A 23,393-nucleotide genomic window follows, 5' to 3' on the forward strand; every position below is an offset into this window, starting at 1 on the left:
AAGGTCCTCCCCCCTCCATCCAGGTCTAGGAAGGTGAGCATCCAAACCGGCTAGGCTCTCACAAAGCCAGTACATGAAGTAGGGTCAAAACTCAGTGCCATTGTCCTTGGCTTCTCAGCAGCCCTCATTGTCTACCATATTCAGTGAGTCCGGTTTTATCTCATGCATTTTCAGTCCCAGTCCAGCTGGCCTTGGTGATCTCCTAATAGCTCAGCCCCACTGTCTCAGTGGGTGGGTGCCCCCCTTGCAGTCTTGACTTCCTTGCTCATGTTCTCCCTCCTTCTGTTCCTCATTTGGACCTTGGGAACTCAGTCCATTGCTCCAATGTGGGTCTCTGTCTCTATCTCCATCCATCGCCAGATGAAGGTTCTATGGTGATATGCAAGATATTCGTTAGTATGGCTATAGGATCGGGCCATTTCAGGCTCTCTCTCCTCAGCTGCCCAAGGACCTAGTTGGGTACATCTCTCTGAACCCCTGGAAACCCCTCTAGAGTCAAGGCTCTTGCCAACCCTAAAATGGCTCCCTTAATTACGATATATACTCCCCTGCTCCCATATCCAACCTTCCATTATTCCAACCATCCCATTCCCCCAAGTTCTCCCTATCCTCCCCTTCTTGCTGGAGAGGGATGTGGAGTAAGGGGTACACTCATCCATTGCTGGTGGGAATGCAAACTTGTGCAACCACTATGGAAAGCAGTGTGGCAGTTTCTCAGGAAATTTGGGATCAACCTACCCCTGGACCCAGCAATACCACTCTTGGGAATATACCCAAGAGATGCCCTATCATACTACAAAAGTATTTGTTCAACTATGTTCATAGCAGCATTATTTGTAATAGCCAGAACCTGGAAACAACCTAGATGCCCTTCCACGGAAGAATGGATGAAGAAAGTGTGGAATATATACACAGTAGAGTACTACTCAGTGGTAAAAAAGTGACTTCTTGAATTTTGCATGCAAATGGATGGAAATAGAAAACACTATCCTGAGTGAGGTAACCCAGACCCCAAAAGATGAACATGGGATGTACTCACTCATAATTGGTTTTTAGCCATAAATATAGGACAGTGAGCCTATAATTCGTGATCCTAGAGAAGCTAAATAAGAAGGTGAACCCAAGGAAAAACATATAGTTATCCCACTGGATATTGGAAGTAGTCAAGATTGCTGGGCAAAAATTTGGGAACTGGGGGGTGGTGTGGGATGGGGGAAAGGGGAGATGGGGAGAGAAAAGTGAGAAGGGGAGGATAGGGAGAACTTATTACTATTTCTTAATATTTACTTATTATTCACCATTTCTTGTTGTGAACTAGAGTCCAGAAAGCTTGCTCTAGAAGAGCCTTACAATCACAAGCACAGCACAGGAGCTTCACGAGGTTCAGAAGTGTGTTTACCTCCATCTTACAGAAGCTGCTTATTGTTAAGTCCAAAGCAGTCCCCTGAAAGGGACCACAAAAATGGCAGCCCATTTTGGACTTAGCTCAAGCTGGATTCTGACCCAATAAACAGATGGATGGCTAGCCAGTTAAAAAAAGAAATAACGTAACTCAGCATTCCTCGGAACCTTCTAAAGCAGGTTTTGTGTCATAAAAAAGCCATGACTTCCTTATCCAGATGCCCATGCCTCCAGCAAGGGCCTCTGGTTTCCAATGAACTCAAAGAAGCCTGTAATGGATCAAAGCCCTGGTGCTAGTTCCCAGGTTATTCTGGTTTGTACCCCACTTCTGATACTCCCAGGTTGTTCTGGCTCACAGGCCTCCCCCACCACTACCTGTCCACTTAAAACTGGCCAGGCTCTTCCCCCCATTTGCTGTTCTCTGGTGCTGAGAGATAATCTGGCAGTTTGGATCTACAACAAGCCTTTCTTTCTATCCTCAGAGTGGTCCAGTTTGGTGGCTTCGTTGCACCTTGCATATATACATCAGTGTAAATTTCTCTCTCAACCAATATTTTTATTTCTCTATAACTTCCTCTTCTTTCTCCATGAAAACCCATCTGTTCCATCTGGCTTCTTCCTTGTGTCCAGACATATTTGTGTCACAAACACAAGAGAAATCAGCACTTTCAAAGATGTCCACATTCAGGAAAACATATCTTTTACTTTGTACCCACCTGCCATCTTCCTAATTTCCCAACCTCTGAGCTATGTGTTTACAAAAGCTGTCTCTACTTTTACTTTCTAAGAGCATTAAACAGTGCAGATCTATCTTTTACACTAGTTTATTGAGGTTTTTCCAAAAAAGTTACAGCTGCCTAAAAAATTATAAGCATTTTTTCTATATAGAGATTAAACAATGAGCATACTTTGTATGAACAAAGGGAGGGAATGACATTAAAAAGGCAGGGGCATAGAGATTTGTGTTATTTAAGATTTACAAAACAATGCGAATTTAATGTGTGTGGCCTTGTAAAAAGCACAGCCTGTTTGGCGCATTGCAGGAGCAAGCAATTACATTCAACCACTCACAGATGGTGGCTTCCCATGCGCATCCTCTGTAAGCACTGCTTTCCTTCCTCCTCTCAGATCTAAGACCATTCCCTACCTCTCTTTACCATGTGAGTCTATTGCAAAGGCTTCTATCCTAAGGTACGGGGTTGCAGCAACAGTTCGTTCTAGTACTTTGTTTCGTTCATTTCTGGTTTGGAAAACTTTGGTGACCTCGCTAGAGCATCAGAACATCACTATGAGATATCTAGCTAAGACTCTGAATTCATCAATTTATAGACAATTCAAAGACCAAAAGACAATATTTAAAGTCACAAATCTAGTTCATACTTAAAATACTCTTTAAATTATTTCATACATGCAGTGTGTTTTGATCATATTCTCCTCCCAGCTTCCCCTAATTCCTCCCAGTTACACATTCCCCTCCACTCCCCAGAAACCATCAGCTGTCAATAGCACCTGAGCTAGGGGTAGAGGTTTGGGAGCCCCTTACTGCTCCTGGCTGGACTGCTGACTGACGAGGCTGCTGTGAGCTTCTGGGTGCAGGCATGCTGTCATTTCCAGCACAAGCTGTTGCTCGGGTCATCTCCAACCTCCAGTTTACAATCTTTCGGCTCTCTTCCAAAATAGTCCCTGATCCTCAGGTGATGTGGCTGAGCACTCCAGACTCTTGTGCTCTCTATTTTGACCAGTTGTGAGTTCCTGCATTGATCCTGTCCACTGAAATTTCTCTGGTAAGGTCTGAGATCTGCACTGATCTATAGGTACAAAAGTAAGAATTTAGAGGACAGTTGGCATTTTTCATTTAGCAAAACACTAGTGGTAGGTTCATTCTATTGGTTTCAATCTACGGGCTAACTCTCGGACAAATTTACAACACCTCCTGGTCTTAAATCCAATCACAAAGTAGTTGGTCACCATCATATTTGTGGTAACACTGCAGCCACGGCTGTATCTTACCATACCTGCCATTGGATGTCACAGGGTCACAGCGGGGCAGGACCACTGATGATTTGCCCTCAGCAGCCTACCTAGTACCTTCCAGTTAGAGGCCATTCTGGTCCACGAATTGAGTTCCAGGACAGCCAGAGCTGTTATACAGAGAAATCCTGTCTTGACAAAACATATATATGTACAATTATAGGGTTAGAGAGATGGCTCAGTAGTAAGAGCACTGACTGTTCTTCCAAAGGTGCAGAGTTCAATTCCCAGCAACCACACGATGGCTCACAACCATCTATAATGAGATCTGGTAACTTCTTCTGGCCTGCAAGCATATATGCAGGCAGAACACTGTATACATAATAAATAAATCTTAAAAAAGAAAGAAAAGAAAAAGTAGCTAGGAAGTCTTCTTGAATTTTCCACATCCTTCACCAATAGCATCTTGCCATCTAGTTCCAGTGAGCAGCCAAGAACCATGGCAATAGCTTGCACTGTCTAGGGAATATCCAGGATCCTTTGACTAACCGTGACAATAGCTTGCATTGTCTAGGGAGTATCCAGGATCCTTTGACTAACAGTGACAATAGCTTGCTTTGTCTAGAGAATATCCAGGATCCTTTGACTAGCAGTGACAATAGCTTGCATTGTCTAGGGAGAATCCAGGATCTTTTGACTAACAGTGACAATAGCTTGCTTTATCTAGAGAATATCCAGGGACCTTTGACTAACAGCGATGAAAAACTTGGGGGATTTTCACACTGGTAGCAGCTGGGATCAGTATCACCTGCCTAGTGTAACTCCACTCAAATTTCTTTATATGAATGTGTGTGTGTGTGTGTGTGTGTATGTCTGAGAAGCTTTATGAAAATACTGTGTGTGCATAGTGATGTGTGTATGTGCTGTAGGAATTCCTATGCCCGTAGCCTTTAAGTTACCCGCCCACTTGGGTGTGGCCTCATACTATTTATGATGATGTAAAGCGCACGTCCAGCCTCTTTTCCTGTTGCTGGATTTGGTTGTTGTTCCCTGTTCCAGCAGAGGATTGTGATCTGTGAGTCTACCCCTAAGTAAATAACCCTCTATTATACTCAATTCTGAGCTAGTGTGGGATTTCTTTTAAGCATCCTTCTTCATGGATGTGGGTACACATGCTGTAGTGTGCCTGTGGAGGCCAGAGGACAACTCTGAGGAGTTGGTTTTTCCAGTCAACACAAGTTCTACAAATGGAACTCAGGATGACCTTGATCTGCTAAGTCATCCCACCAGTCTGGAACACGTATCTTTGGTATGTGCGTATAATTTAATGCATTTAACAAGAGGATTAAATAGAAATACTTATTGATGAGATTTTATGAAAAAGGTATTTTATTTGCATAATTTATTTTTGAAACTATAATTGCATTATTTCCCCCTTTAGCTTTCTCCAATTCTTCCCATGCAACCCCTTGCTCTTTCTCAAAAATCATTGTTGGTGTCTTGCTTTGTTATTACATAAGTGTGTGTGTGTGTGTATGTGTGTATTCCTATATAAATAAATACAATCTGTTTGGTTCATATATTGTTACATGTAGGATGTCAGGGCTGAACATCCGACAGGCCTGTCTCAAGCAGTGATAACACTGATAGACATGGTAACGGAAAACTCTTGGGTCTCAACTCTGTATGGGCGCCTGTGGAGGCCAGAAGAGGGTTTGGGAGCTGAAGTCACAACAGCTGTAAGCTGCACAACAAAAGTTCTGAGAACTGAACGACGGAAGTCTTCTGGAAAAGCATCAGATGCACTTAACCCCTAAGCAACCCTGTTCACTGCTTGTTTCTTAGTTAGCTAAAGTAACCAATTTTATTACGGGTATTAAAAAATGTTTATTTATTCTTTGAGAATTTCATCCACAAACCCAAGGTATTTTAATCATAACCACTCAGATGTCCGCTCCAACTTCCTCAGTACATCCCCTTACCCAACTTCATGTCTTTATTCCTTTTATAACTCACCCAAGTCCAGTTAGTGGTGACCGTATGCATATCGGTGTTTTGTCAAGAAAATGACGCTCACCCAGCGGCGTCTGTTACTTTACGGCATGTTTCATATACTCTGTTTCGGTTGACCCTCCTCTTCCCAGGCCCTGCTTCCTGCTACCTGTACCCTCCCACACTGGTAGTCCCCTTTTTCGTTTCATGTCACATATATCCTGTTAGCCTTCCCTGCCTCCTTAAAACTTCCTCCCATCATGGCCACCTTCCTACCTTTATGACCCATTCCTTCACGTATACATGTATACAACTTAACATTAGGATCCACACAGGGGAGAGAACAGGTTTTGTCTTTCCATGTCGGGGCTACTTCAATTAATATACTAATAATATACTAATTTCCTAACCTTTTCGTTATCCTGAAAATTTTCTTTTTCTTTATTGTCAAATAAAATGCCTGTATCTACACTACACATCCTGTCCTGCTCATGGATATCTATGCAGACTCTGCTTCCTGATGGTTATGAACAGAGGAACAATGGCTATTTCTTAACAAAATTTTCTACTTCAAATATTTTAAAGTAAAAAGCAGCATTTATGAAAGCACACAGCTGTAGAGGATATTGATAAACTAGAATCTGAGATATCGCTATGGAAATCCCTAATCAGCAATAGGAAGTTAAAAAATTACCACACAGAAACTATAGCCATGCCAGCAAGACAGTAAGAGTGGTCTCTGGGGCATGTCAAGTCTCTTGTGCCTGTTTTCTCAACTAAAAATGTAAAATGTAAAACTATATTGTACAAGATGGAATGTTCTGGCTTACTTCTCTCATATAAAGTCTATGATATATAAACACACATTTTTAAGTATGTAAGCAAAACCAGAACATCCTTGTCTATAAAGTGAGGTTCATTATGAAACCTGGTGTTACCTTTTAGAATCAATGCCATGGGAGGAACTCAAGGAGGAGGAAGGAAGGGCTGCAAAAAAGCAAGAATAAAGTTGACAAAAACAAAACTTCCTAATTTTTCATTGTGCAAAAAACATATCTGTAATCTACACTGACTCATATCCTAAAACCTGCCTCATTTTTATTTTATTACAGTTTTGTCAAAGGAGAAACCAAGCTGTGCTACGGGTAGCCACAGACAGGTGATCTCAGTCTGTATATTATCAGCAGGTAAACCGAGCTATGCTATGGGTAGCCACAGTCATCTCAGTATGTATATTACCAGCAGGTAAACAAACAAACAACTAACACATTTTTAATGCTCCCGAGTTTTCCTATCCAGTCCTACTTTGTGCTGAATCCCAAATTAAAGAAAACTTGTCAATTGCTCATATAGTTGCTAATATACAAAAAGAAAATAACACTTTACTTTTTTTCTGACCAAAAATAGAGGAGACACTGTAAAAACCATGACAAGGAATTCCAAGCAAATAATTGTGGTCCAGAACATACTTAGAAGCTAAAGTGTGTTTCCTCCAAAAGATGACCATTAGGAGCTGAGTAGCACTATCAATATCTAGTTCATTAATAGTAGATTAAGGAAAATAAAAAACCAAAGAGAAAACACACTGTAATTCTAAAACCAAATGTACAGTGAGATACTGAGTATCAGTTCTTGGAGAAATTAATTTTAATTTAACTCAATTTTCCACAGTTTTATAATGTTGATTTGTTTCAAATTGACTTTGAGAAGGCTGTTGAACGTTAAAGGAGAAGTTAAAGAAAGAGGATTCAAAGTTTGGCACAGGATACCCTGCATGTGTACATTCTAAATAAAAAAGAGAGACCTGCATTAAAGACATTCTTACCACCCCGATTCCCAGGAAACTCAGGTTTCAGGTCAGAATTGGCAAAAGAATTCAAAGCAAGAACTGGCAAAAGAATCCAAAGGTAATCATTTGAATGTGGGTTGGAGCAAAGGCTAAACACACCGTAAGTGACCTTCAGGGCACAAATCCTAAGTAAAGGCATCTTCTTTCAGTTTTTCGAGAGAGGGTTTCACTGTAGCTTTGCAGCCTGTCCTGGAACTAGCTCTTGTAGACCAGGTTGCCTGGAACTCAGAGATCCGCCTGCCTCTGCCTCCTGTGCTGAGGGAAAGCATTTCCTACACCAGAAACTGGTCCCTTAATCTAAAGGGGGAAGGGGGTCACCTTGGGAAGCTCATGATACCCACAGGGCAGGCGGATGGCAGGGACTACATCTACCACAGGCAGATGGCACAAGTCCAGTCAGGAGCAAACAGAGGACGTGGGCAGCAGCCGACACAGCCGCATCTCCTCCTGCACTGCATCTCCAGCGGCTTAGGAGGACCGCGTGTGTTTGTCCGTACCAGTGCTAGACTGTTCCGGCTCCATCTGGACCTGAGCTCTGACCCTCCCATCTGAAGGGCTCTGCTTCAATAGCTGTCAGTGACTCTAGTGTTCCACCGCAGTGGGGAAATACCAGGTTACAATTCTAAGAGAAGAACCTCAAAGTACAACTTAATTAAAAGGTATTACCGATTCATATGATTTCACAAAATAATACAATGAGCCTGCTGGCTTAGAAAAAACACATACTAAATTATTCTGACACATACCTCTGTACAGTCATCTGAAAAACTGTTGAGACAAGATCTCATTCTGCAATTTGGGCTGGTTTGAAATTCCTATGTAGACCAGACTAATCTCAAATTCAGAGATCTGCCTGCCTCTGCCTCCCAAGTGCAGGAAATAAAGGCATGCACCACCATGCCCACTGAAATACTGAAAACTACAATCCAAAATAAGTGACATATAGGTTATTTAAATATATAAATTACTTTTTGAAAAAAACGGACAATTCTGCTTTTAAATTTTTAAACACAAAACTTAAAAACTATGTCTCATATTAATAATATAAAAAATGATTTTTGTTTTATTTCAGGTAATTCATCTTTTCATCATGAATGAAGAGACTGCATAAATAATTAAATAGTATCATTTTCAACAAATTTTTCATTAATATTTGTTCTTAAATGCAAGCAGCTAACTGCGCGTTCTACACTTCACAGACATCCATTAGCAGTGCACATCGTACAGGCACTGGCGTTACGTTCCTCTGTAGGGCTGAGGGAGCACGCGCACACTTCAGGACTTGCTCTCAAGAACTCTGGAGTTTAAAAAAGATTACAAATTTACTTTTTCATATTATTTGTAAAATGGCGACAAAGGCTTTATTGTGAGAAGCAACCCTATTCTACCCATGCAAATGTAAAACACTGGTCTGTGCTGGGTGGCAGCGGCACATGCCTTTAATCTCAGCACTTGGAGGCAGAGGCAGGGGGCAGGGCGGCCTGGTCTACACAGAGAAACTCTGTCTAGGAAAGAAAAAATAAGCAAACAAACATACAAAAAACAACTAAGAAATGAGGACCAAGTCAGAGATGTCATGTCTTTCAGGTTAAAAGCAGATCAAGGATTACTGGAAAGTTACACCCCTAACTTAGGAACTTCAACTTCTCTACATAAATGGAAAGAAAGGAAAAGCAAAGGATGATTAAAACTATAGGTTTTGATTTACTTGTTTTTATTTTGTCAAGATGGAATCTTACTTCTGGGTGGTCTGTAACTCACCGCCCACCTCCCCCTCCGAGTGCTGGGAGTAAAGGCGTGCGCACCACGCCCAGCAGATACAGTACAGTTTGAAAACATGCTGCTCTCGCTGCCCCGTCCTACTGTCTTCAGTTCTGACTGTAGTCTACACCACGGTTACTGTGATGACAGCTTCTCATTCAGTTCCAATGTCCTTTTATCACTGTGGGTTTCAGCATTCTTCACCAACACCTGTGAGGTCACAGACAGAGAGGGTTGACACTAACCATAGTGGTGCACTTGTTCAATTTTGCCATCATAAACGACTCAACTAAAGCTAATGAGTAAGCATTGTTTATTAGAAAAAATGGCGACCTTGACTGTTAAAATTACCGACTGCACAAAGTTAAGGCTTACATTCCTGTCAGTGTAAACCCCAGCGCCACCTGAGACTGTCCTGATGGCATCTCTCTGTTTAGAGCCAGGCACACCCTCTAAGCTCTGGCTTCGGGTTGTGTCACAATTCCACCGGCTGGAAGGGGCAACTCCACCAAATATTCCGTTGTTTCTGCTTGCCTGGTGTCAAGTACCGGGAAGCAGTGGACTGCTCTTCTCGCAAACTAACAAGAGAGTGTACGGCAATTCAAGGTTCTGCCTGATGACACAGGACTCTGGTCGGAGACTCACTCACTCCACTGCTACCAGTACAGCCGTGGCCCGAAGACTGACACATTGACTCCATGCCCTGTGTCCTCTAAGCCTCTCAGGGTAGTGATATGGATGGGTACAGACAGCTTCCACCTGCACAGTGAGATGCACTATGAGAGGAGCTTATTCTAGCGGGAGACACTACCTGTTCCCCAAGGCTGCTCACTGGAAAAACACCAGAAAAAAGATTACCTGGAAGAAAGAGCAGTTGGGACCCTATTCACGAGAGGATCAGAAATGCAAAGGACACTTGATAAACCTGCAAATTTTGCTACGTAAGGATTTTGAATTAGCCCCTCTCAATGATAAACCTCTGTATATCTTATTTATTGTGATCACAGGTCACAGAAAATACTACCATTTTGACAAGTTCCTTAACATTTTACCCTTCTCTTCCACTTAAGAAAGCTCGTAAAACTACACTGATTAATAGATATGTATGTGAGAATAACTTTTAATCTAAACTTGGCATTCATGGTTAATATGCAATCATATTTTTTAAATGACTATGAGAAGGTTTATTCTAGAGCCAAATATGAGTGACGATGCCCAGTTACTCAGATTTAGGTTACCTTAAATTCCATGTCCCAACATGGCTAACAATCTCATGCTATTTTTACAGTAACAGACCAAATAAAGTCATAAATAAAGACACTTTAAAAATCCATTGATGGAAGTATACATTCTATCTACTATTATATATACTGAGTGGGTAAATATGAATATGTATATAGATGTATAAATTCTATTTACGGGGTAGATGAATGTGAATATGTATATGGATGAATAAATTCTATTTACTATTATACATACAGGTGGGTAAATATGCATACGTATGTGGATGTATAAATTCTATTTACTATTATACATATGGGGTGGGGGAATGTGGATACGTATGTGGATGTCATAAATTCTATTTACTGTTATACATACGGGGTGGAGAAATGTGCATACAGATGTGGATGTCCTCCCGCAGTGGGCTGCAGGACCTAAGCCAGGCCTTCGCAACAGGAGTGATTACTTGATATGAAATTCTTTAGAAAACAGCCCACAACTGGTCTTGATAGAGGAGTTTTAAACCAATGCTCTCCACCCTCAGTGAAGCATGCCTCTGGCAATGCTGAAGCAGGCATGGACAGCCCGTTTATACTGGGTTTCATGGTCTGAGTTGATGAGGATGACACCAGGACTCTTCCCCAAGGAACAGGTTCCACTGAGATGAACTCGAATCACTGGATTCAGAGTCCAGAGCGTTAAGCATTACACCACGGGAGCTGGTAGACAGTAATTTGAACTTTGGATTCTAAATGGTTACTCAAAGAAAACTTAGTATGGCTTCCTGTTGAATCTACACTTACCTATTTTTAAGCAAAGCATTAATACCATGGCTTTTCATGCCAAAGAATCTTAGTTTTCAGTATTATAATGCCAAGGTAAGAATTCTATAACAAATGTATGTAAAACACTAAGTAACCACACATTAAACCTTCAAACCAAGTAAATAACTATTTCTCTACTCTCTGCAATGCAACATTAATCGTAGTATTTTGGCCAAAGAAATTTATATTCATCTGTTAAAATTTCACTAATAGTAGGGTATGTAGGGATAAGCCCCACCCATTGGGGGCGTGTTCGCCTTGGGCTAATGTTTACTGATAAATCTGCCAGGCGTGTTCCCAGCAGCCCTTTTTTTCTCTGCTTTTCCTGTTCTCCACGGGAACCTGTGGTCCTGTAAGTCTATTTCCCCATTAAAGCTGTATATATTTTTATAATCTGTCTGCATTCATTTACGTCGTTACATTTGACGTCCAACATCAGGCTATTTTGCCGGGGGGCGCAAGCTCCATCTTTCCCAGCCTTTGCAAGCAAGTTAGTTACCGGAGCTCAGGAAGTGCGATTGGGCAAGCAGAGCCTGCTAGCTTTCACAGCGCGCTCCCTGCTCGCTTTCCCTTCCCCCACTCCAGGCCACGATACAGTCTCAGAGTGGTGACCCTCACTCGGCCCCTTACGCCTACGGTGGGCCTGCCCCTTCTTTCAGATTTACTTGGGCCAGAGCAGTTAGCTGCACCCTGCCTGCCTTCCAAAGCCCCACTACCTGAATTAACGGAAGCACCTGTGGTTTTCAAGCAAAAGCCGCCACAGCAGCAGACAAAGTGTCCCCTTCCGCGACCAATCTAACTTCTCAGGCAGTACAATAATTTTCGTTTTGAGTTAATTGTTTCAGACCGGCTCTGGCTTAGACCACGTGGACTCAGGTGCATTTCTTTCGCCACCACTGGCAGGAAAACGTCATTACAGGTAAATAATTTTCTTTTATAAATAAGAAAAATATCTGAAAACATTACCATTCAAGACTTTAACAGCCTTTTCAATTGTACCATGTGGGAGATTTTACAAGAAGTGTCTGTCAGCCCACAGATATGGATCTTTCTGGGATTTGTAGTTTTCCTTGGTACTATATGGTTTGATAATAGAAATATGATAAAGTCTTTACGAGACGAGGTTGAACGCTTAAAAACAATTGAGAATGACAACAATCTTCTCAAAAATCAGTTTGAAGTTCTCCAGGCAGAGAACAGATCTTTGTTTAACACAACTCGACAAACTGAACAAAATTTAGAAGAGGTACAGGCTGATGTTAAGGAGAAATTCATTACTATGGAAGAGGGAACAGCTGATTTGGATCGTAAGCTTCAGTCCCTTTCAGTAGGAACTGAAACATTAATGGCTGATATTAAGGACAAATTCATTACTATGGAAGAGGGAACAGCTGATTTGGATCGTAAGCTTCAGTCCCTTTCAGTAGGAACTGAAACATTAACTGAGAGAATCAAAACTGCTGAATGTGACAATCGGATTTTGTCTAAAGCTTATGACAGATTGGCGGAAAGATTGTCAATACAAGAAGGCACGGTATATGCTATAAAAATTATGTCCAAAGATGAGATGTTATCTCTAATGGACAAACTTCATACTTTAGAATCCTCAATGAAGGCTTTAGAACATAATTCTGGACAGGAGATTCAGACATTGCAGAAGGCAATGGTGAATAGAATTGAAAAGATTGAGGAATTTCTAAATTCTGAGGAAGAAGAGCAAGGGGTAGAAAGGCAAATTTTAACTACATCTGTGAGTAATCTCTCCGGGACAATTCCCACAAAGCTCTACCTACAGTTCTACCTGCCGTTTCAGTAATGACAACAGAGAAAGTGGTTGGTTCCAGAAACCCTAGGGTCATCAAGGAAGATACATGGGAACCTGTCCGTATGAATGATCTCAAAGAAATTAAACAGGCTGTAATGACTTTTGGGATGCATGCCTCTTTTGTTAAAGAGATGCTAAGATCTTGGGCCACAACAAGCAAAGTAACTCCCTCTGACTGGTTACAGCTGAGCTCTGCTGTACTTGAGAGTGGACAGCAATTGAAATGGAAATGCTTATTCAGGCAAGAGGCTAGACTTTTAGAACAGCAGGAAAGAGCAAGGGGAATTGAGATTCCCCTACATCAAATTCTAGGAGAGGGGCTCTTTTCCGACCCTCAGGAACAAGCTAATTTGGATGAAAACACACTCTCCATGTGTACTACAGCAACCTTAAGGGCTTGGGACAGGGTGCAAGACCCAGGACAGAGAATGGAATCATTTGTCAGAGTTAAACAGGGTCAGAGAGAACCCTTTAGTGACTTTTTACAAAGACTAACTAAAGCTGTACAAATAGGGAGATCTGACCCAGAAGCAAGACGTATAATGATCGAGTCTTTGGCTTATGAAAATGCAAATGTGGAATGCAAAAGGATTTGGGGACGTTTAAAGCTCAGATCAGCGCCATTGGAAGAATGGGTCTTGCATACACTGAATGTTGATACATTTGACTATGGCACTGAAGCATGGGTAGAAGAAGCAATTTCCAATGGTAAAAGAAGACATCAGAATACCAAATGTTTTAATTGTGGCAAAATGGGTCATATGAAAAGGAATTGTAGACAACAGATTTTCAGAAATAATAATAATGCATCTTCTAGAAATAACAGAAATAGGACTCAGCCTTCAGGTTTATGTAGAAGATGTGGAAAAGGCAGACACTGGACAAATGAATGCAGGTCTACAAGAGATAGACAAGGCAACCTGATACAGACGGGAAATGTGAGAGGGGGCCTCACAGGCCCCCATGGCAAACATGGTTCAGTCATTTCCAGTTACTACAGAGAACGTGACTCGTCAGGACAATTAGGAAGCCCCATGCCTACTGTTACAAGCAATAATGATCAGAAAGATGAGTTCCGTGTGTTTTGGCAAACTTCTATAAATGATCAAAGACCAAAGCTGAGAGTGTGTGTAAATGGCATTTTTATTACTGGCCTGCTGGACACAGGTGCGGATGTAAGTATCATTACCCCAGAATCTTGGCATCCATATTGGCCTCTTCAGAATGTAAATGTTCAGCTCCTAGGAATTGGAACCCTATCTCAAGTAAGGCAGAGCACGAGATGGGTTGAATGTATAGGACCAGAGGGACAAATAGGAAAATTAAGGCCATATGTAGCCAATATTGCAATGAATTTATGGGGTCGTGACCTATTACAACAATGGAATACCCAAATTAACATTCCTGCTACTTCTAGAGCCTATATTTCTGAGAATAACATTAAAAGATATTACAAACGGAGAAAACCAGCCATTCAGGCTGTAAAAGAACAAGCAATTGATGTCCCTTCAGAGATACCAACAACCTTGCCTCTAAAATGGTTGACTGAGAAACCAATATGGACAAAGAAATGGCCTTTAGCTGAAAAAAAGTTATAGGCTTTAGAACAGTTGGTATAAGAGCAATTAGATGCTGGACATATAGAAGAATCTACCAGCCCTTGGAATTCTCCTGTATTTATGGTTAAGAAAAAATCAGGTAAATGGAGTATGGTGACAGATCTCAGGGCTATCAACAAGGTTATTCAACCTATGGGCCCTCTGCAATCTGGAATTCTTTTGCCCTCTTTATTGCCAAAAGGATGGCCTCTCATAGTTATTGATTAAAGGATTGTTTTTTCACTATACCTTTACAAAAAGAAGATAGAGAAAAATTTGCCTTCACAGTGCCTACATATAATAATTCTCAACCTTCGAGGAGGTACCACTGGGCCGTCCTCCCCCAGGGTATATTAAATAGCCCCTCCCTGTGCCAATATTTTGTGAATCAACCATTGCAAATAATACGCAAGAAATTTCCCAAATCGATAGTATATCATTATATGGACGACATTTTGTTATCCGATTCAAACATGGATACCTTGAACAGACTGAAGAAATAAAAATACTTTTACCTAAATGGGGATTACAAATTGCTCCTGAAAAGATTCAGAAGGGAGATTCTGTTAATTTTTTAGGTTATAAAATAGGTTTGCAAAAAATTAAGACACAAAAGGCACAAATTCGGAGAGATCGCCTACGGACTCTTAATGACTTTCAAAGACTGTTAGGGGACATTTCCAGTCTACGACCAGCTATTGGGATAACACCTGATCTAATAATTCATTTGAACAAAATCTTGGATGGTGACAAAGATTTAAACAGTCCCAGAGAATTAACAGCTGAAGCAGAAAAGGAACTGACAATGATTGAGGAAAAATTACAACAGGCACATGTGGACAGGGTAAATCCAGAGCTTGATTGTATTCTCGTCATACTACAATCAAAAATTTCCCCTACAGGAATTTTAATGCAGAGAGATGATATTATCTTGGAATGGATCTTTTTACCACATAAACCAAGTAAGAAACAGAAAACTTATGTGGAAAAAGTCTCTGAGTTAATTATAAAAGGCAAGTTGAGACTTCGTCAACTAGCAGGCATAGACCCAGCAGAAATTATAGTGCCTTTCACTGCTGATGAACTAGAGAAATTATGGGAAGATAATGAACCATGGCAAAGAGCTTGTGCTAATTTTTTGGGAGACATTAATAACAACTATCCAAAAAGCAAGAGGCTTAACTTCATAAAGAGAACTTCTTCGATCCTTTCTCGAATCGTCCGTGATACTCCAATAACTGGAGCCCGTACATTCTATACTGATGCCAATAAATCAGGGAAGGCAGGTTACAGATCAGAAGACTTGGGTAAGGTGGAACAAAGTCCTTATGATTCTGTCCAGAAGGCAGAATTATATGCCATTCTTATGGTGCTAAGGGATTTTAAAGAACCTATTAATATAGTTACTGATTCACAATACGCAAAAAGAGTTATTTTACATATTGAAACTGCTTAATTTATACCTGATGATACAGAACTAACCTCTTTGTTTATCCAGGTGCAAGATTTGATTAGGAACAGGCTTTGCCCTATGTGCATAACACACATCCGATCCCATATGGGTCTGCCAGGTCCTCTAGCACAAGGTAATGCAGAAATTGATCAATTATTGATTGGTAGTGTGCTACAAGCCTCTGAATTTCATAAAAAACATCATGTTAATAGCAAAGGTTTGAAGAAAGAGTTTTCTATTACATGGCAACAAGCTAAAGAGATTGTAAAGAAATGCCCTACTTGCTCTTTCTATAACCAGACGCCACTGCCTGCAGGGGCTAATCCAAAGGGCACCCAAAGGAATGAAATCTGGCAGATGGATGTGTTCCACTTTGCAGAATTTGGCAAATTAAAATATGTTCATTACACCACTGACACTTATTCAGGCTTTCAGTGGGCAACGGCTTTAAGTTCAGAAAAAGCTGATTCAGTAATCACTCATTTATTAGAAGTCATGGCTATCATGGATATACCTACACAAATAAAGACAGATAATGGTCCTGCTTATGTCTCTAGGAAAATGAAACGGTTTTTTGATTATTACAATATCAAGCATGTTACAGGTATACCATACAATCCTACAGGTCAAGCAGTCATAGAAAGATCAAATCGAACTATAAAGGATATGTTGAACAAACAGAAAGGGGTGGAAAACACCCCCAGAAATAGATTACATAATGCTTTGTTAACCTTGAATTTTCTCAACACTAATGAGAAGGGAACATCGGCTGCAGAAAGACATTGGATAATGGAAAAGTCTACTGAACTAAATCAACCAGTTTATTTCAAGGATGTGCTGACCTCACAATGGAAGCCAGGAGATGTGCTGCGTTGGGGAAGGGGATTTGCTGTTGTCTCCACAGGTGAGAAAAAATTGTGGATACCATCAAAATTGATAAAGGTTCATTTTGATGAAGAGAAGCCACTTGGGAAAGATAAATAACAATTCAATCACATGGATGGCAATCATACTGATGGTAGTAATACAGATAGGTTGGGGGCAGGGTTCTCTTCTTATCTCCACAGGAAAATACCCATCTTCAAAGATTTTAAGGGACCCTGAATATTTAATTACTGATGGAGGGACATGTTCTGTAAGTATTAATTTTTTATATATATATATATTTGTCTTAAACTTTCTTTGCCTTTCCTCATATCTGTGTCTTTCTTTATATGTCAGTATATGTCCTTGTTGTTAATGTTTAAATTTCCCATAACAAGCAACAAATTTTCCTACAGTAATCTTTGAAGTTTCCAGGATGAAGATGGGGCCCCACGACATCAACTCAATCTGGTTTTTATGACGTCATGATTTTTTTTTTTTAAAGCGCAAATATTAGACCTGTTTTTTGGTACCAACTACACGAGACTATTTCGAATGGTGCACATTTTTGACAACACTCTGGCCGGACCTTCTCAAAACGCTCAGAGACTAGTTACAATTTTCTTAGGGCAAAGGTTAAATTGGGAATTTTACCATCATTTGCTTTCACAGGACCCCCTAAGAAGAACGTCGCCCCCATGTCAGCTAGAAACAATCTTAGAGGACAACATCCCCTCTCCCAACAGAGTTTGCCCTCAGGGTTAGGGACATCTTTTACTGGTTGGTTTAGGGTTGAGGGGATGGGGTGATATTTTTATGGAATTAGGGGTATTTTTCAAAAAAAAAAAAGAAGAAGAAGGGGGATTAACTGGTTTTATGGGATGATTGGTATTTGTGAATTACTGTTTATAGAAAATTGTATTGGTACTGTTTCTTGTATATTGATATATTGAATATTGAATGTGAGTGTTCCTACCTCTATTTTTGTATGAGTATGCTTATAACTTTGTCTATATTGTATTGATACATCTACCATATTACAATGTACATTTCTACCTCTAATACTATGATATTGTTTACAGTTGAAGATCATTGTCTTCATATATATCACAGTTGTTTATTCTTTTAGTCTTCAAGTTAGATAGGTATTGAGAATTATATGTTTGTCATATTTATTTTTAGGTTAATCAGGTCTTTTAGATACATAGAGATTATATTTAGTATAGATAGTATGATCTTCACCCTCTTCGAAGAGCTGTAGAAAATGGCCTATAATCTAACCTAAAATTTCTGTGCCAACGAGACACAATTACTCCTGGCAACGCCACTCTACTCCCGAGAGAACGTTGAGCACCAAAGACACTCCACTGGGAGCTTGTCTTCTTGGCAGAACTGGCCTTTGGGTTAAGAAAAGCCCATACCTCAACTTCTGACAAAGATACAGAATATCCCTAAGTGGATGAAGCAGGATTGTCTTATCCTGCCAAGACAGGGTAGGATAGTTCTAAGAATGGTATGTCAGTTATGTTAGGCCTTAGCCAAAGTTGGTTGACTCAACATTGCAAACAAGACTTTGGGTGATTGCCCAGGTAGTCAGTTGTCTCTGTCAATTGTTGCACATTTTGGATATCTCTCGTTTGTTAAGTAATATTTATTCCCTTCTCAGATCTTTGACGGAGTTGAAGATTATATAATTGTAGTTACTCTCTATGTTATTTAGACTCCTTGAGATAGAATGTTTAGCAAAACTTTTGTTCTCAATATTGTTTGTTATATTTATTATTTGTTATTATTGTATATGGTTGTATTTGGTTTAGTTCTGTCTTATTTAGACAAAAGGGGGAGATGTAGGGATAAGTTTCACCCATTGGGGGCATGTTCGCCTCGGGCTAATGTTTACTAATAAATCTGCCGGGCATGATCCCAGCAGCCCTTTTTTCTCTGCTTTTCCTGTTCTCCGCGGGAACCTGTGGTCCTGTAAGTCTATTTCCCCATTAAAGCTGTTTATATTTTTATAATCTGTCTGCATTCATTTACGTCGTTATAAGGGTAAGTTTGAAAAGATAACTCTAGTATTTTAATGAAGTTAACAGCTTACATCAATGAGCTCCTGGTCATTTTTCGCATAGAGGTGTCTTAAGAGGTACCAACGTGCTGTAGATACAATTGAGTTGGGATAGCCAGGCTGGTACACTACTCTCTCCAAGAGTCGCCGCGTCTCTCTAGAAGAAAGACATTTACAATTATTTCAAAGTCTTTAAGTTATTATGATGGATTTTATATACTAATCTCATACATACATTACCTTTCTCAAACATTTGAAAATCTTACCTGATTACTTTATTATTTTATTCTGATAAGAAAAGTAATAGTTATTATTTATTAAATGTTTACTATGCACAAAGCACTAGTAGACTTAGTCATTCTTAATATTCATAAACTTATTGCTGTTATTCTTACTGCAGACATGCAAATTGAAGGTCACTTGACATACAATGGAGAGAAGATTCTAAATTACATGAGCATTTCTGGGTGTTTACCCTGTAATCGTTTTTGACAGTTACAGAAAAATCAGCCAGGCATGATGATGAAGGCGGAATGCTCACAAGATCCAAGGTAGCTTTGAATACGCAGTAAGACCCTATCTCAAAATTCCAGGAAAATTCATGGGAGAAAAATAATTCTTACAGAAGTAACCAACTAACTAACCAACCAAACAACTAAACAACTAGTAACACAACCATGCTACGTAGGAACAACAAATATTTATTATCTGATAACAGGCCACATGTGTAAAATCAAGTGTTTAGCATCTTCAAGGAGATGTACAATATGTGAATTCAACTCATATAATTAAAATGATTTACAGTTATGTTCTGATTTCTTTGTCTCCTAACTTACTAACATTTATGACCCTCAAAACTCCTTAGTGGTAGAAATAACATAAAGCAACTCATTTTAGAAGTGCTAAGTAGAAGGATCATATAAATAGCAATTAGTTTGAGTAGGACTAAGGAAGTCCCACACTTGGTTACATCACAATCACAGCTTCCTCCGAGACTGTATACTCAGGGGCGAATAGTAAAAATGATGACAATGATAAGAAGTCTAGACAACATGAGAACAGTAGTGCGCCAGCTCATTAGGTGTTTACAGACAGAACATTTCTCTGTGAAACTGTATGCATGCAAACACACAAAGAGCCCCCAGCTCCCTGCCAGGTGAAAATTACAAATAATGCCAGAATTGCTGAATAGCAGCAGGATCTTAATCCATCCTTCTGTCTTATTTTGTGAGGGTTGGCTTTTTGAGGGGGGCATATTTATATATATATATATTGAGCTCTATTTCTATAATACCTATTCTGTATCCAGTGTCAGTATTGTTTATCCCTAAATCATTATTTCATTTAGAATTGACTTATTAGAACCATGTTACTTTTAAAATTTTTAAATACTTTCCATCCACACATATGACTTGTAAGTAATGTTCTTCATGTTTGTGATCCTCCACCCCAACCTCTAATAATATTATCAAAATTTTTGTTTTTAATTTGAATAGCTTTTGACTTTTCCAGACACAAAAACAGTGTTTACAAATAGCCTTGGTTTCCAACATATGCTAATTTTTCCAGTTTGTTAAATTAGCAAAACTTCTATTAATATAACCTTCAGCCAGGGTCACTCTGAGTTTTGTCTGCCTCTAGAACCGATACTACACTGCTGGCTCACCCTAAAATAGAAGAGAATAAAAAACCTCAAGGGCATCTTCACATGACATGTTGCCATGCCAAACTTCTCATATTTATATCTATGCATCATTTTTTGTTAAACAAACATGAAATGTTTTCTTCCTCACTGCAATACAGAATGAAATGTTCCTGGAGTAGCAAGACATGAATATTCCAAAGCTTACTTTACTAGTTTATCTCATTATAAATCCTCCCTTGATCATTTCCTAGGAGGTTTACAGTGAAGTAGGGGTTCCAAGCTAATAAAAAACAGATTTCTTATACCTTGCTCCCATCTTACGGTTGAACTGTAACAAAGCTTGCAAGAAGACAGCCAGCGGAGAGAAGCAAACTTTCAAGGCCTCACTTGTGGCTTCTTGAAGCAAGGACGACCAGTGATCACCAGAAACATTAGCCTAGAAAGTGCAGAATAAACATTAACTCCAAGCTTAATCGTGTTCAGCTCTCACCATGGATTCCTGTCTTGTCTATCATCATACAAATACTAAGGAACAAAATTGTAATTACTAAAAATGATCTGGGATCTGTCCCTGCCCTTAAGAATTGACAAAACAGTGTACACTAAGATAAGGGAAGAGCTCAAAAAGAAAACATTATTTAATAACATAAAGCATTGTTAAAAGAAAAATATGCATTATAGATGACAACTCTATTAGCAAGTAATCTTTTCTTTAGTCTATCAAATTTAACATGACCAAACTTTTAATAACGGTGTGGTGGTTTGAACAGAAATGCCACTATAGGCTCATAGCTTTGAATGCTTGGTCACTGGGGGGTGTGGTACCATTAGGAGGTATAACCTTGTTGGAGGAAGTGTGTCACTGAGGGTAGGCTTTGAGGTTTTAAATGCCCAAGTAGCTTCAGTGTCTCTTGCTCTGCCTGCTCCCTGCAGATTAAGATGTAGAACTCTCAGCTACCTCTCCAGCACCAGATCTGCCTGCACGCTGCCATGCTTCCCACCATGATGACAATGGATGAAAACTTTGAAACTGTAAGCCAGCCCCAATTAAACGCTTTCCTTTATAAGAGTTGCCATGGTCATAGTGTCTCTTTGCAACCATGACTAAGACAGAGGTAAATGTACTATGTTGCTTTTCAAAGATCATCTGAGAAGAAAATCTGAAATTTAATAAAGTCATAATATAAACACCAAAGTAGATGAGGGAAGAATTAAACCAAAGTCATTAATACTGAAAACAAAGTAGTGCCATTGCATGGGAGGAAAATGCATGTATATTCCTTCAGTTATGAACAGGTTTTAGAAAAATACTGATTCAATAGTAGCATAAACTTGCTAAGAAACAGTAAGGGAAATTAAGCAGTAACAAAACTAGATAAGAAGAAAAATTACTGTTTTCCCTAGGGCTGGGGCTGTAACTCCACGGTAGTGTGTTTGACTATGAGACATGAAGACTGTGTAAATGAGACAAGCATGCCTGCTATCTAGCGGGTGGATTTTATGCAGGGAGCTTAAAGGTAGAAAGTAATTCTCACGAGACTCCACCTCAAAAACAGTCTCAGCAAAATCCCTGCTCCCCTGGCTCTTAGAATTTTTCTGCCTGACCTTCTAAAATAATCCCAATCCTTAGATGTAGGAATTGTATTTTAGATAAAGCAACACTACAGGGGTGGGAGGTGGGGCACACAAAAGATGATTAAAAGGAAGAGAAGGGAGGAATTATACAATCATAACTTCCAAAAATAAAAGTACTAAAAAGGAAAACAAAACACAAAATCTTCACATTGTTCTAAGATTTCCTAATTACTAGTATCCATAATATGCATTTTAAAAGTCAAAATAGTTTATTTCACATTTTCATATAACCATATAAAAACAAATACATATACTAAGTATAACAATCTACAGATTCAATGCAATCCCCATCAAAACCCCAACACAATTCTTCACAGACCTCAAAAGAACAATACTCAACTTCATATAGAAAAACAAAAAAACCCAGGATAGCCACAACAATCCTGTACAATAAAGGAACTTGTGGAGGCATCACCATCCCTGAGATCAAGCTCCATTGTAGAGCTACAGTAATGAAAACAGACAGGTTGACCAATGGAATTGAATCAAAGATCCAGATATTAATCCACACACCTATGAACACCTGATTTTTTGACAAAGAAGCTAAAATTATACAATGAAAAAAAGAAAGCATCTTCAACAAATGGTGCTGGCATAACTGGATGTCAACATATAAAAGAATGTAAATAGATCCCCATGCACAGAACTCAAGTCCAAATGGATTAAAGACTTCAAAATAATTCCACCCACACTGAACCTGATAGAAGAGAAAGTGGGAAGTAGCCTTGAATGCATGGGCACAGGAGACCACTTTCTAAATATAACACCAGTAGCAAGGACACTGAGAGAAACAATTAATAATGAAACCTCCTGAAACTGAAAAGCTTCTGCAAGGCAAAGGTCACAGTCAGTAAGACAAAACGGCAGCCTACTGAATGGGAGAAAATATTCACCAACCCTACATCAGTCAGAGGACTGGGCTCCAAAATATATAAAGAATTCAAGAAACTAGATACTAAAATACTGAATGATCCAATTAAAAACTGGGGTACAAATCGAAACAGAGAATTCTCAACAGAAGAATTTCAACATCAGGGAAATGCAAATCAAATGACTCTGAGATACCATCTTACTGAAAAGTTTCTCCACCAAAGCAATAATCTGAATCAGATCAAATCAAACAAAACTAGAAAAGCCTCGGTTTAATGGATACAATCGCACATGGATGGCTTTCCAGCCCCCCAGAGAGGAGACAGGAGAGGAAGACCAGAAAACCTAGTGTTCTCTGAGGGGCAGTTTAAATACCCTGTGGGAGTGGTCTTGGGCATCTCTGGAGAGGGGTCATCATT

The 23,393-nt window shown here is 39.7% G+C and overlaps 1 protein-coding gene across 7 annotated transcripts in view; it reads right to left on the minus strand.

Moving 5' to 3' along the window:
• Positions 1-6,330: 6,330 nt before the first annotated feature.
• Skic3 (SKI3 subunit of superkiller complex) overlaps positions 6,331-23,393 on the minus strand; it is a 119,322-nt gene continuing 102,259 nt past the window's right edge. For 3 of the 7 annotated variants that reach the window (XM_057789726.1, XM_057789728.1, XM_057789727.1), the window contains 3 exons: positions 20,775-20,905; positions 18,858-18,981; positions 8,578-9,184 (listed from right to left, as the gene is read on the minus strand). In XM_057789726.1, coding sequence (XP_057645709.1) covers positions 9,110-9,184; positions 18,858-18,981; positions 20,775-20,905 — 330 coding nt within the window. In that variant the 3' untranslated portion in view covers positions 8,578-9,109. Of the gene's footprint in view, positions 6,352-8,577; positions 9,185-18,857; positions 18,982-20,774; positions 20,906-23,393 lie in introns of those variants that run through there. The other 4 variants (XM_057789725.1, XM_057789724.1, XM_057789723.1 and 1 more) reach the window with 2 other exon arrangements.

Source organism: Chionomys nivalis, chromosome 15 (assembly GCF_950005125.1).
Source record: "Chionomys nivalis chromosome 15, mChiNiv1.1, whole genome shotgun sequence".
Classification (NCBI taxonomy): domain Eukaryota; kingdom Metazoa; phylum Chordata; class Mammalia; order Rodentia; family Cricetidae; genus Chionomys; species Chionomys nivalis.